This window comes from Ursus maritimus (assembly GCF_017311325.1).
Source record: "Ursus maritimus isolate PB19 chromosome Y unlocalized genomic scaffold, ASM1731132v1 scaffold_Y2, whole genome shotgun sequence".
NCBI lineage: Eukaryota > Metazoa > Chordata > Mammalia > Carnivora > Ursidae > Ursus > Ursus maritimus.
Window position 1 is genome coordinate 38,735 of NW_024423335.1, and position 14,051 is coordinate 52,785.

Consider the following 14,051-nt stretch of genomic DNA (forward strand, 5'->3'; position numbering starts at 1 on the left):
TAAGACTCAATACAATCTCTACATAATAAAGAAATGGTTGGAATGCTGAATTATGCATCACTTTATACAAAATACTATTCAGTCTGATTACAAAAATCTTGTTTCACAGAAAGAAATGTGATAGAATATAACCAATAATATACCAAAAAATATGGGTCAAGTATTAACATGCTCTTCATCTTCTAAGCCAATTTAATGTAGCACCAAGTTTAGCTATTCTCAATATGAAAAATGAGACTAGGTATAAGAAATGATAGCTAGTACAAGTCTGCCTCTACAATTCTGTAACAGAACAGATTATGGATATATAGAAACTCAAGCAATGTAAAGTAGAAATACATTTGAATAAAGAAAGAAAAAGATAAGGCATGCACAAGAGAGCCAAAACTAATTCAATCACTTGAATACTGAAGTTATAAACTAAACTCTTAAAAGCAGCAAGATACTGTAACTGCGACCAAGATGAACCAAACAATAGCACTTTAAAAATAACTATGACTTAAGGCGCCTGGGTGGCTCAGTTGATGAAGCGCCTGACTTTGGACTTCGCTCAGGTTATGACCCTGGAGGTTATGAAATTGAGCCTGGTGTCTGGCTCGGGGCAGAAGCCTGCTTGAGATTCTCTCCCTCTGCATCTGTCCCTCACCTCTCCCTAAGAAAATAAATTAAATTAAAAAAAATAAAAATAACCACAACCTTGAAAACTTCTGAGAACACAGACATGTAAGAAAACTAAGAACAAGTAATACAATGAAATTACATAGTAATTGCTTAATATATTTCTACCTATTCAAGTCAAAAGCTCTAAGAGCTCAAAACTAATTTATGTTTTTGTTAAGAAAGAAGCCACAAGTTTTTCTCTGCTAAAAATACAAGAAAGTCAACCCCAGGGCAGAAGTATAGGGTTGTGGACAATAAAAATAAATGAGTTTCTAAATAAGCATGTATCTGTAATTGTTCATGAGAAACTTTACTATAACAATCCAAACTGTAAGGGGAAGAAGGGGGGGTATATATAGGAATGATTAAGAGTTTCATTTTTTTTTTTTTTTAAGATTTTATTTATTTATTCGACAGAGATAGAGACAGCCAGTGAGAGAGGGAACACAAGCAGGGGGAGTGGGAGAGGAAGAAGCAGGCTCATACCGGAAGAGCCTGATGTGGGGCTCGATCCCATAACGCCAGGATCACACGCTGAGCTGAAGGCAGGCGCTTAACCGCTGTGCCACCCAGGCGCCCCTAAGAGTTTCATTTTTAAAGACTTCTTAAATCTTATTTAACTCTATTAGGGAAATCCATTATTATATGAAAATTATTTTTAAAACACCTTATTTAAATTTACTTTCAAACACATCATTTAGAACAAAAAATGAAAGGTGTTCTACAGATAAACGCTTATACAATTTACTTTTTTTTTCCTCCAGAAGTTACTCAATGAATTCATATTCTTATAAAGGAAGTATCAGTGTGAGAGCAACGAGGGAACTCTCACACTGATACTTCCTTTATAGGAATATGAATTCATCCTGAGCAGGATACATCAATATCAATCAACAGAACTGCAAGACAGTTATCACCTGTCAACCTGGCTCTTTCTCAAAGCCTCAGAATAATTTTAACCTTAACTTTCAGATCCTGTTCTGTTATTCTCTTTCCTCTGTCCTTTATTTTCTATTTATTTTTCCCTTTCTGATTTCCAAATGAATGGTGGTGTTGAATGTGTCTTCAATACTAAATTAACAGTTACACTGGAAAACTGAAAAAACCATGCAGTCACAGGTTTCTATACAGTGTCTTTCAAATACTTGCAACTTTATTTCTAAATATTTTATTTTTAAGTAATCTCTACAGCAAATGTTGTGCTGGAACTCACAAGCTTGAGATCAAGAGTCACATATATTTTTCCAAATGAGCCAGCCAGTCACCCCAATACTTGCAATTTTAAAAAATAAAATTCATATCCGATGTAATGCAAAAGGCTTTTAAGTAGTTGCTATGCCAAAAACCAATCTCCAAGAAACTATTTTACCCAACACTGAATATTTACGGATATCTTGAAAATGAAATGCGGTTAAAATCTCTTATCTACCAAAAAAAATGAGATACCAATTTCATTTAACTGTAACTTTACATAAAATATTAGTTATTTCCATTACTCCACACCAGGTGGCTGCCAAGTACAAAGTACATAAAAATTTTAAATGTGCTATACTGTTTAACTTTGTCAGTGACACCCATTTAATGGCTGACTCACAATCCTAATAAAAGAATCTAAGTAACGCACGTCCAAACAAGTTTTAGGTAAAGCAAATAGAGAATACATAACAACTACCAGTTTCAAGAGAAGATTTACAGTGATTAAGCAAGAATTATTTTCAACGTTGAAATTCAAAACTTGTAGTAAACAAAATAGTCTAGGTAGTTCAAAATTACTTAAAAACAGCATGTATTTTCTATTTTACTTAATTTCATCAAGTTAGAACAATCTTTTTAAATTCCGATGTATTAAGTGTTCAAATTTCAAATGTTATGTAATATACATATTACAGAGCATTTCATATATGTGCCCTAAGCACTTACTTTATCTGAATTTTATTGTCTTATAAAGATAATTTATGAGTAAATTCAAGAAAGGAAGAAGATAATTTATTATTTAATTTAGGATTAGATTTTATTGTGTTTAGTATAAAAAGAATAAAAACACTACATTAAAAACTTGTTATCAGGTTTCTTTTTGAGGTGCTAAAGTTCCTGTAAAATTGACTGTGGTGATAGCTGCACATATCTGGGAATATACTAAAATACCAATGAACTGTACATTTTTTTTTAATTTTTTTTTAAAGATTTTATTCATTTATTCGACAGAGATAGAGATAGCCAGCGAGAGAGGGAACACAAGCAAGGGGAGTGGGAGAGGAAGAAGCAGGCTCATAGCGGAGGAGCCTGATGTGGGGCTCGATCCCATAACGCTGGGATCACGCCCTAAGCCGAAGGCAGATGCTTAACCACTGTGCCACCCAGGCGCCCCTGAACTGTACATTTTAAATGTGATATATGTGAATCATACCACAGCAAAGCGTTTTTTAAAAAGATAAATTAAGATATGTAAGGGGGGAAATCTGGTGTCACAATAACAAAACAGTCTTCCTTGTTCTTTGATTCTTCATCTTTGTGGGAAGGCAAAAAGTTAAGAAAAAAATTTCTGAGAGTAGCAGAATATGGTTACCCTTAGCAGAATAGCTGACCATCTGTAATACTTCTTAGTTCTTTCAGCCTTTCGTCTTCTTCCTCCTATCCACTTTATAACCTCTCCTACAGTTAGACAAAGTGTTACCAAAAAAGAAAACACACAGTATAGTTTTCCAGACTTTACTGTTTTCTATCAAATATGATTTAATTCATTCTCAGACTTTATTTCCAAGAGTAAGGTCAATCATAGGGAAGCAAATAACTCAGATCACCAGCAGAACACAATCCTAGTTAAAAGCATGCCTCTCACGTAAAGCAGGCTGTAGAAAAAGGTTTTTCACATCTGATACATTGCTGAAGTATAACCATAATACGAAACGTAAAAAAGACCCTTTTGAAATTGTTATTTTAGATAAGTTACTATATCACAGTTTACATTTTTTCCTGAAACATAATTTCTATATAAAATCAAAATATTATTTCAGTTTACTGATTTGAACAGTAGTCAACCATTCCTATTTCGTGACAGATTTCCCATACTAACCTGCATGCTTTCAGAACTTCCGAGGAACTTGAGTATATGGACACAGACATTGATGGTATAATATGAGGACCAGGTTTTTGGCTAATTATAGGCAGGTCTGTTTTTATAGAGCTCTGTGAGTTCTCCAGACCCTCTCCATTAAGTGTATGTAACCTACTGTGAGGACTGTTAAGGCTGGAAACCCTGTGTGTAGCTGTCTGTTCAGTGGATTTTGGAGAAGGTGTTGTGGTAGAAATGACTGAAGAGGGTGAAGAGGCAACAGAATCATTAGTCTTTGTACAAATAGTGGGGTAAAAATTATTGACTTTGTCACAGGCTCCACTACCCCCACTGTCACTGGCTTTTCCAACCAACAAGGCAGAGACCTGAGGATTGTCTGAAATCTGTACATTTGGTGATGTGGAATCTCCATGGTTAGGACTACAAACAGGTTCTGCCATCAACTGCTGAACATGATTAGAAAGTCCTTTGACACCGGCACAGCCATTAGGTTTGTCTCCAACATGCCTGCTTATTTCAGGCACCAAGGATTGATTTCCTGAAGGTTTGCTCTCTTTGGTAAAGGTAATGCCTTGTTGTCCACCTGAGGTAGGAATATGAGAGGAGAGGTGATTGAGAGCAGCTCCCTGTGTTACTGAATTGCTAGGCAGAGTTCGAATTCCAGTCTGTTTCTGAATAGCAGTGCTAGCTGCCTGGAGATACTGGGCAGGCCCAGTGGAAATGGGAGGTTGTTCATCATTAGGTCCTGCCAAATGTGAACTCTGACCTTTGTGAAGACCCTTGGAGGAAAAAGAAAGAAAGAAAGAAAGAAAGAAATTACCAAGATTTGTTTGAGTCTATTATTTTGCAAACTGAGGATACATATACAGAACAGTAACTGAGGATTAAAAATATTTAATGAACCACAAAAATAAGCAATTAAATGTGCAATGTAACTTAATCCAAAACCTAGAATTTATTTTAGAGTTTCCATAACCCACTGATTAACAAGGTTAGAATCTTTGGTAAAAATTAGATAACTAGACTGCATAATTTGTTTTTTTTAGTGTGCCAAAATATTTCTTCCCAAAAAGCTTTAAGTTTTTTTAATGCTCATTTCTGGTACATACATTTTCATGTTTAGAGAAATGTATCTGTAAATTTAGATATGGGAAAAATACAGTCATTATCAAGTGAAGCCGTTAACACAAACTAAATGGCACAAGTCACTTATCTAAACAGTATTATAAATTTAATTCAGAACGTGTACTTAGTAAACCTTTAAAATTATCAGTGACCCTATACAAAAATCTAGCAAGTATTCTTCATCCAAAAAGCAAAAACTATTAAATCTCTGAATATATTTCAATAAATAACTTACATGGATTACCATATTCTCACCCTCAGCCCTCATAACCCACAAACATTTTATGTGCTGTTCTCACTAATTACTCAAGAATTGATGCACTTTTACTTAAATTCTCAAGATTAGCAGACTACATGGAGAATGTGAGGGCATTATTATGGGATAGTTTACCAAAATCATTAAGTTTTGAACAAAAGGGAAGTTATATATGGAATTGAAATATACAATGAATTAAATTAATTTTACCTGGTTGAACTGCTCTAAAAAGATTCTCATTTTGTTTTACTGAGTAATGAAGCAACACTGATTAATACAGAATAAGAAAACAATAATTTAATACTTCCCAAGCTACTCTAATAGACCATGAAAACTACTAACTTCTTTTGAGTTAGAAATACAATTATACACTAATATATTTTTAATATAAAACTCTGTATGGAGTTAAACCTTAAAACCCTAGAGAGTATCTTAGAATTGCAAATTCTAAGNNNTTCGTAATTAATTTAGCAACAAGGCAAAGACCTTCTGCTTTCATATGAAATGGAATTAAGTTATATGCACAGTAAAGTCAGTTTTATGTATTAAAATCTGCCAGCATGCTGCTGCTCTTAAGTTTTATCATCTAAAACACCCTAAACTAACAATATATTTTAAATCAAGAATATCACTTACATTTTATCTACTTTAATACTGGGCACATTAAAAATGACATAAATTAAGAGAATAAAAGGACACTCTAGCTTGAAATAAATAAAATAAAAGATCAATGGAGTAGTTAGGATAAAATCCTTAAAATTCTTATTGTATAAAATCAGTTTTCATAAAATAACAGTAGCAAATATTGTAATCTAATCAACGCTCAAAATATTCAGAAGTGGGTAGGCAATTAAAAAATGAAATGAATCCAGCATCAGCAAAACTGACACTCAAATTTCAAAAAGTAGTAATTTTATTACTTCTCTATAGATCAAAGTACCTTGAGCTTATTAATTCTTTTAAAGGGAAACCATGGTACAGTGAAAGTAAAGAAGGACTTGAGAACTGACTGCAATTTTCAGTGTATTCCTCAACCCATACTGAACAGATAGCCAATATAAGCTTGATGGACTACAGTTACAATGTTGGTCATAATAAATTAGTTCACCCCAACGTATAAGCACAAAGGGAAAATTTTCAGGAGATCAGACTAAAAGTTAAAACTAGAGATAAAAACAAGATCATGGCTGTGGACAAACAAATTCAGAAGTTCCTCAACAAGCAACTCACTATAAAAAACATAAATTGAGAAAAAAACAAACATTAAACACAATAGTTATAATACAGACTTTAGGTGAACAATATTCAATAGAAAAAAGGGCTGAACTTTGAGGAATAGGCCCCCAAAACCATACTGAAAGAAACAAAAAAGGCAAAACACTTCTGTATTAATACAAAAAATCTTGTTTCAAACTCAGGAAATTTACAAAACCCTAACGAAAATAAACACACACACACACACACAAAACCCCAGCAACTGATACATCAGAATAAAATATCTGCAAAAACATACAAAGAGAAAACCCAAAAGCCCAAAGAAAATGACTCACCACAATAAAATGCAAGAATGGTAAGAGAAACAAAATACTTGTCATAAAAACTTTAATCCAGATAAAAATGGGAGGAAAGGTTCAAAGTACTCATAAGAAAATAAATGGCAAGAATATTCAATAGGGAAAAGACCAGTCTCAGTCTCTTCAGCAAATGGTGTTGGCAAAACTGAATAGGTACCTGCAAAGAAGTGAAACTGGGACACTTTTTTATACCATACACAAAAATAAACCCAGTAAGAGATTAAAGACCTAAAGGCAACACCTGAAACCACAGAATTTGTAGAACAAAAAACATATTAATTCATAAGTGTCAGTCACAGAAATATTTTTCTGGATACGTCTCTTGAGGCAAGGGAAACAATAGTGAAAAGGAACTATGAGGACTTCATCAAGATAAAAAGGTTTTGCACAGCAAAGGAAAGAGTCAACAAAACAGACAATCTACAGGATGGGAGAAGATAATCTGCAAATGATATACCTGATGAGTGGTTAGCAACTAAAATTTATAAATAACTCAATACCAAAATCCCAAAAGTCTGACTTAAAAAATGGAAAGAGGACCTGAATAGACATTTTTTTAAAGAAAACATCAGATGGCCAACAGACACATGGAAGGATGCTCAACATCACTCATCATCAGGGAATAACAAAACCACAGTGAGGTATCATCTCATACCTGTCAAAATGGCTAAAATCAAGAGACACAAAATAACTAACCATGGTAAAGGCATAGAGAAAGGCATAGAGAAAAAGGAACTCTCATGGACTATTGACAGGAATGTAAATTGGAACAAACGCTGTGGAAAGAGTATGGAGGTTCTTCAAAAAATTAAAAATAGAAATGTCACATTATTCAACAATTCCACTACTAAATGTTTACCCACAGAATACAAAAACACTAATTGGAAAAAATAGATGCTCCCTATTTTTACTGCAGCATTATTTATACAATAGCCAAATTATGGAAAGAATCAAAGAGTCTATCAATAGATGGATGGATAAAAACCATGTAACATAAAAATACACAATGGAATACTATTAATCATAAAAAGGATGAAATCCTGTCATTTGTGATGGCATTGATGGACTTAAAGGGTATTATGTTCAATGAGGTAAATCAGAGAAAGACAATATTTTATGATTTCACCTACATGTGGAATATAAAAAGCAAAACAAATGAATAAATAAACAAACAGAAATAGACTCAAATACAGACAATAAAGCAGTGGTTGCCAGAGGGAAGGGCTGTACCATGAGAGGCAATATAAGTGAAAAGGATTAAGTAGTACAAACTTCTAATTATAAAGTACATTACAGGATGAAAAGGACAGGATAAGATATATAGTAAAGAATATTGTGTAACTACGCATGGGGACAGAAGGGAATTGGACTTACTATGGTGAGCACTGTGTAATACATAAATTGTAGAAGCACTATATCTGTATACCTGAAAGTAATATAACATTGTATGTGAACTATACTTAATGCTTAAAAATGCACACCAGTAATACTGGTGAGTTTCTCCCAATATTTAAGGAAGAAATTATGCTAATGCTCTACAATTTGCCCCAGAAAACAGAAGCTGAGTGAACATTTTAACTATGCTTAATTAGGCCAAGATAATGATTACCCTAACAACAACACTGAACATTTTAAGACATCACCAAAGATGTTACAAAAAGACAACACACACAAAAAGTATGTCTTATAAACACAGGTGCAAAAATCCTCAACAAAATATCAGCAACTCAAATATAACTATGTATAAAAAGAATTATATACCATGGCCAAGCAGGATTTATCCCAGGTATGCAGGCTGATTCAACATTACAAAACCAATCATTGTTATCCATCATATTAAAAGACTGAAAAACCAAAATAATATGATCATAACAATTGATATGCATGGTAAAATTATTCCCTGTAAACCTGGAAGACTGAGGAACTTCCTCCACCTGGTAAGAATACCTAGAGAAAGACTATATCTGCATTATATGAAGGGTGAGTAACCCAAAGCCTTCCCCAAGATCAGGAACAAAGCATGGATGTTCCTACTTAAAACTTCTAGCATTGTGCTAAAGTCTAGCTAATGCACTAAAGCAAGGATATAAAAGGGAATCAAATAAAAAGAAAGAAAAGAAGGGGCGGGGCTCCTGGGTAGCTCAGCCACTAACTGTCTGCGCCACTTCGGGCTCCCTGCTCCGTGGGGAGCCTGCTTCTCCCTCTCACACGCCCCTTGGTTTTGTTCGGTCTCTCGCTCTGTCAAATAAATAAATAAAATCTTAAAAAAAAAAAAAAAGAAGGGGCGCCTGGGTGGCTAAGTGGGTTAAGCATCTGCCTTCGGCTCAGGTCATGACCCCAGGGTCTTGGGATCAAGCCCCGTGTCAGGCTCCCAGCCAGTGGGGAGCCTGCTTCTGCCTCTCTCCCCAACTCGTGTGTGCACGCTCTGCTCTCTTTCTCAAATTAATAAAAAGGGGCGCCTGGGTGGCTCAGTCGTTAAGCATCTGCCTTTGGTTCAGGTCATGATCCTGGTGTCCTGGGATCGAGCCCTGCATCAGGCTCCAGCCCGCATCAGGCTCCTCTGCTGGGAGCCTGCTTCTTCCTCTCTCACTCCCACCATTATTTTTCTGAATGCTGACAAAATGATTCTTAAGTGTATATGGAAAAACAAAACGTCCAAAATAGCCAACACAATCTTGCAGGGAAAAAACAAAGATGTAGAACTACACTATTTGATTTTAAGACTTAATATAAAGCTATATTAATCAAAGAACTATGGTATGGGCAAACTCATCAAGGGAATAAAACAGAGCCTAAAAATAGGCTCACATAAATGTACCAAGCTGCTCTGTGATAAAGGAGCAAAAGCATTTTTACAATGGAGCAGATACATTCTTTTCAATAAATGATGCTGGAACAACTAGACATTTAAATTTTTTAAAATGAACTTTTACACTAATCTTACACCCTCCACAAAAAGTTAACTGAAAGTAGATCACAGACCTAAACGTAAAATGCAAAAGTGTAAACTCCATGATTAACATAGGGGAAAATCTAGATACCTCAGCCATGTCAAGACTTTGTAAGACAATCATGAAAGAATTGACATGCTAGACCTCCAATAAAATTAAAAACTTCTGCTCTGTAAGAGGCACTGTCATAGAGTGAGAAGAAAAGCAGGAATTGGGAGGAAATATTTACAATATTCACATGTGATTAAGGACTATTAACTACAGAAGGAAAAAAAATGTAACACCCAACAATAAGAAATTAATCCAACTAAAAAATGGGCAAAAGATCTGAACACATGCCTCACAAAGTTAATATATACGGTATGAGAAAATGCTTCAAAACACATTAGAGAACTGTAAAATTAAAAAATGAAATACCACCGTATCCCTATTAGAATTACTAAAGTCCAAAACTATGAAGGCCATAAACCCAAATGTCCCTCTAAATTTTGTATGTTTAAAGTTAATCCACAATATGATGATGTCTGGATATGGGATCTTTAGGAAATCATTAGGTAGTACCTTCAAGTAAGAGATTAGAAGTCCCCTTATAAAAAAGACCCCAAAGTCCTGGATGGAGCACCGCATTGGGATCCTTGCTGAGCAGGGAGTCTGCTTCTGCCTCTGGCTCGTGTGCTCTCTCTCAAATAAGTAAAATCTTAAAAACAAACAAACAAACAAAACCCCAACACCACCAAAAACAACAACAACAAAAAAGGCTCCAGAAAGTGTCTTCATTCCTTCTGCCACTTGAGAACAGGGAGAAGAAAGCTGTCTATGAACCAGAAGAAGGCCCTCAACAGATACCAAATCTTCTATTACCGTGATCCTGAATTTTCCAGCCTCCTTAACTGTGAGAAAGAATTTTCTGTTGTTTATAAACTACCCAATGTATGGTACTTTGTTTTTATCTGTCCAAACTAAAAACTTTCATGTTGAAATGGATCATCAAATGCTGGGAATAGCTAGAACAAAAAACAGACTCAGTCATTACACGTGGAAATGGAAAATGGTCCCAATGGTTTACAAGATAATTTGTTAGTTTTATACAAAACTAAACATTCTGTAATGAGTGGCAATCATGTTTCTAGGTTTTCACCCCCACGCATTGAAAACTTAGTGTCCATACAAACTGCATATAAATGTTTATAGTAGCTTTACTCATAACTGAAAAAACGTACACATAACCTTTATTTTTCCTTCGTAAGTGAACGGATAATAAACTCTGGTAAATTCAAACTATGTAATATGATCAGTAATGAAAAACAAAATGACTATCATGTCAAAGAAAGACATGTAAGAACCTAAAATGCATAATGGCAAGTGAAAGAAGCCATTCAAAAAAGGCCAATATCCTGTACTTATTTCAGCTATATGACCTTCTGGAAAAGGCAACAATATAGAGATAATAAAAATGTTACTGGGACAGGTTCAGAGGAGTCAAAAATAAAGAGACAGAACGCAGGATATGTTTACGCTGTAAGTATGAATCTACTTTGTGTGATACTATAAAGGTGAATATATGCCATTATCAATATGTAAGAACCATTACAATATATAATCTAAAGGAAAGAAATCAATGTAAATTAAAGGGTTTAGTTAATAACAGTGTATTAATAATCCCTTATCATCTGCAATTATCATGTCACACTACTACAAGATATGAAGGATAGGTGAACCTTAGGATGGGGTAATTTTGGAAGCTTTTAGTACACTCTGCTCCATTTTCTATAAACTTAAAAGTGCTCTACAATGTAGTCTTTCAATTAAAACTTTTGTAAAATTTAACACTTAAAATTCTTAAACAATTATGAAGTATTTAAAATTAACTTTCATAGATAAAATCATTCATTAAATTTTATTTCTTTTTCTTCTCAAAATATACACAACCCAAAGAAAAATTATTTAAGAGCAAACAAAGCAGCTAATCTTTTACCTGAGTGGAGTTAGACAGCTGTTTTCTCCATGGCTCTTCTGTGCTGCTGGTCAGGTTTGTGCAGTTATGAGGTAGAGTGAGTATGTTTGGCTGCAGGTAAGGCACATTTCCATTACTTCCATTTCCTGTTACATAATTATTGCCTACTAAAATAGTGTCTGTACTCTCTAATGATTTTGATGTGCCAAAAGGAGCACAGCCTCCAGCAAATGGTCCACTGGCCAAAGGCTTTTCAAAACAAGCAGAGCGTACTTCTGGTTGAGAGACACTAGGTTCTCTAGGCAGAGTAGAATGTGGTTGCTGGCTAGAGATAAAGTTTGTAGGCAGTGATGAGTTAGCTATTGGCCCATTAGGAATTCCAGTAGTTTGTCCTGTCTGTCCCATCTTCAAAAACAAAAAAGAAAAACCTGCTTGTGTGACTTTGAAAATGTGTAATCGATACATCCCTTTATATATTATAATATTTAATATCTCTACGTTAAAAAACATACATTTCAAAAATGAAACATGGGTAAAGCAAAAATCTTTTTCATGATATACTTAAAGAAAATTCTTTAATTAGTGCTATAAGGGCAAAAGAAAGCATCTTAAAATAATCGATTAGTCAGTAAATTACAGACCTTATTTTATATCATGAAGTAGGGGATTTCAAACTTCCATTCATTACATTTATGCCAAATCCTTGATAAGAAACTCCCCTTTAAAAACATCACCTCAAGATGGGATATTTTAATTCTAAAATAATAAGTCCATAGAACACATCTGAAGTATTACTCCCCCCAAAAAAAAGAAAGAAAAAAGGAAATATGAAGTGTTTTGTTTTAAAATAATTTATGGCTATTAAAAAAACAAAACGTGTCCATTAGTAGTATTTAAAGCTCAGATATATAATTCCGTGTTTTGTTTTGTTAAGTATGCTCCAAGCCCAGCCTGAGACCCAATGCAACGCTCAAACTCACCACCCTAAGATCAAGACCTGAGCCGAGATCAAGTTGGATGCTTAACTGACTGAAATACCCAGGCGCTCCCATATATAAAAATTCTATTCAATATGTGTAGAAAGTAGATATGATGATAAAAATATACTCTAAAATTATATTGTACTCAGGAAAAAAATTTAATAAATTATTACAATAAAAATAACATACATACTTGTTGCATTACGACAAACTGACTTTCCAACTGTTCCAGCATCAGTTTCTGTGCTGCATTTAAATTATCTCTATTTGCACGCAGCTGTTCCAAGTGCTAGAAAAATAAAAAGAATACAAAGATAAACTTAAGAAATAGGAGCCTGTCAGGCAACCTGTCACTGGAAAAAAGAAAACTCAGAACCTCTGTGTAGTCAAATGTAGGATTTCTGACCTTACGTAATCAATTCCAAAATGCAATCTGTCCAGAAATCTAAGAAAGGAAGATTAAAAACAAAGTTCATCAGAAGCTTTTTAAATAACAAAAATGTGGTATAAAAAAGTGTTTTTTGTTTTTTTTTTTTTAAGATTTTATTTATTTACGTGACAGAGAGACAGCCAGCGAGAGAGGGAACACAAGCAGGGGGAGTGCGAGAGGAAGAAGCAGGCTCCCAGCGGAGGAGCCCGATGTGGGACTCGATCCCGGAACGCCAGGATTACGCCCTGAGCCAAAGGCACATGCTTAACGACTGCGCTACCCAGGCGCTCCTAAAAAAGTGCTTTTAAAAGCAGCATTGTTGGTAATAGAAATAATGGAAATGACCCAAAAAGCCCAACAACAGGAATCTGGTTAAAGAATGGGTGGCCTCCATGAAGCCTCAAAACATTTTAAACCCATTAAAAAAACAATGAAGCAATACATACACATGAAAAGATTTTGAAGATAATCTGTGTAAGAAACAAATAGCAAGGTTCGGAAAATATATACACTTTATTTGTTTAAAAGAAAACAAAAAAGGGGTGCCTGGGTGGATCCGGTTATGATCCTGGGGTCAGGCCCCATATCAGTTTCCCTGCTCAGCAGGGAGCCTGCTTCCCCGTGGGCCCCCCCCCCTTCTAACCCTGCTTGTGCTCACTCTCTCTCTGTCAAATAAATAAATAAATAAAGCCTCAAAAAAAAGAAAGAAAGAAAAAGGAATCTACGGGACAGCCATATTTTTTTGTGCATGTACAACGTATCTCTAGAAAAAATGCAAAAGAAGCAATTATTACCAGTTATTTGTAGGAAAAGGAAATTAAGTACTTAGACTAAGGAACAAGAACAATCCCTTAATCTACACACCCTATATTTTCTAATAACTCTTGCATTTCAAACACAAATGTATTAAGGATAAAATGTAAAAAGGATAAAATGATTTATGAACTGTTACTCTAAAGATGTGGGCTCATAATACCTCTCTACTAATTAATTTCATTTACTGCCATTCAATTTTAAGAATTAATGCCTAAAAAAGGTTAAAGCTTAT

The 14,051-nt window shown here is 34.6% G+C and overlaps 1 protein-coding gene across 1 annotated transcript in view; it reads right to left on the reverse strand.

Annotated features, from left to right (window-relative positions):
• LOC103680203 (lysine-specific demethylase 6A-like) overlaps positions 1-14,051 on the reverse strand; it is a 143,311-nt gene that overhangs the window by 38,717 nt on the left and 90,543 nt on the right. The window contains 3 exon segments of the mRNA XM_040636038.1: positions 3,734-4,512; positions 11,615-11,998; positions 12,767-12,862. Of these exon segments, the coding sequence (XP_040491972.1) occupies positions 3,734-4,512; positions 11,615-11,998; positions 12,767-12,862 (1,259 nt within the window).